Consider the following 383-nt stretch of genomic DNA (forward strand, 5'->3'; position numbering starts at 1 on the left):
AAAGCATCAAACCCCAATAGTCCATCACCGTCGGTGTCCAAAGTCGCCACAGCCGCCTCTGCATCCTCGGTCGATAACTTCTCGCCGACCACCTCCACACATTGTTGAAGCTCGGCTGGCGATATCTTGCCGTCTCTGTTCTCGTCGAACCGATTGAATACACGTTCATATTGGCTTACCTTGTCCATAACAACCATATCACAACTAATATCCAATAACTTATAAGATGTGAACATACATATAAATATAGATACAATCGTAACAATAAATGCCTTTTTGGAAAATATATAAAGAGAATTTCGAAGAAAATATGGTCGAAAATGGAAGATATGCAATTTGGGTAGAGTATATACTTTATAAAAGATGGAATGCGCGTAGGGAAA

General features: G+C 39.9%; 1 protein-coding gene across 1 annotated transcript in view; it reads right to left on the minus strand.

Moving 5' to 3' along the window:
• The window catches only part of LOC101492172 (putative calcium-binding protein CML19), a 748-nt gene extending 415 nt beyond the window's left edge, over positions 1–333 (minus strand). Inside the window, 2 exon segments of the mRNA XM_012719685.3 lie at positions 1–8; positions 10–333. The exon segment at positions 1–8 is cut by the window's left edge and continues 415 nt beyond it. Coding sequence (XP_012575139.2) covers positions 1–8; positions 10–236 — 235 coding nt within the window. The 5' untranslated portion in view covers positions 237–333.
• Between the last annotated feature and the right edge of the window lie 50 nt (positions 334–383).

The sequence above is a fragment of the Cicer arietinum genome, chromosome 3, assembly GCF_000331145.2.
Source record: "Cicer arietinum cultivar CDC Frontier isolate Library 1 chromosome 3, Cicar.CDCFrontier_v2.0, whole genome shotgun sequence".
Classification (NCBI taxonomy): Eukaryota; Viridiplantae; Streptophyta; class Magnoliopsida; order Fabales; family Fabaceae; genus Cicer; species Cicer arietinum.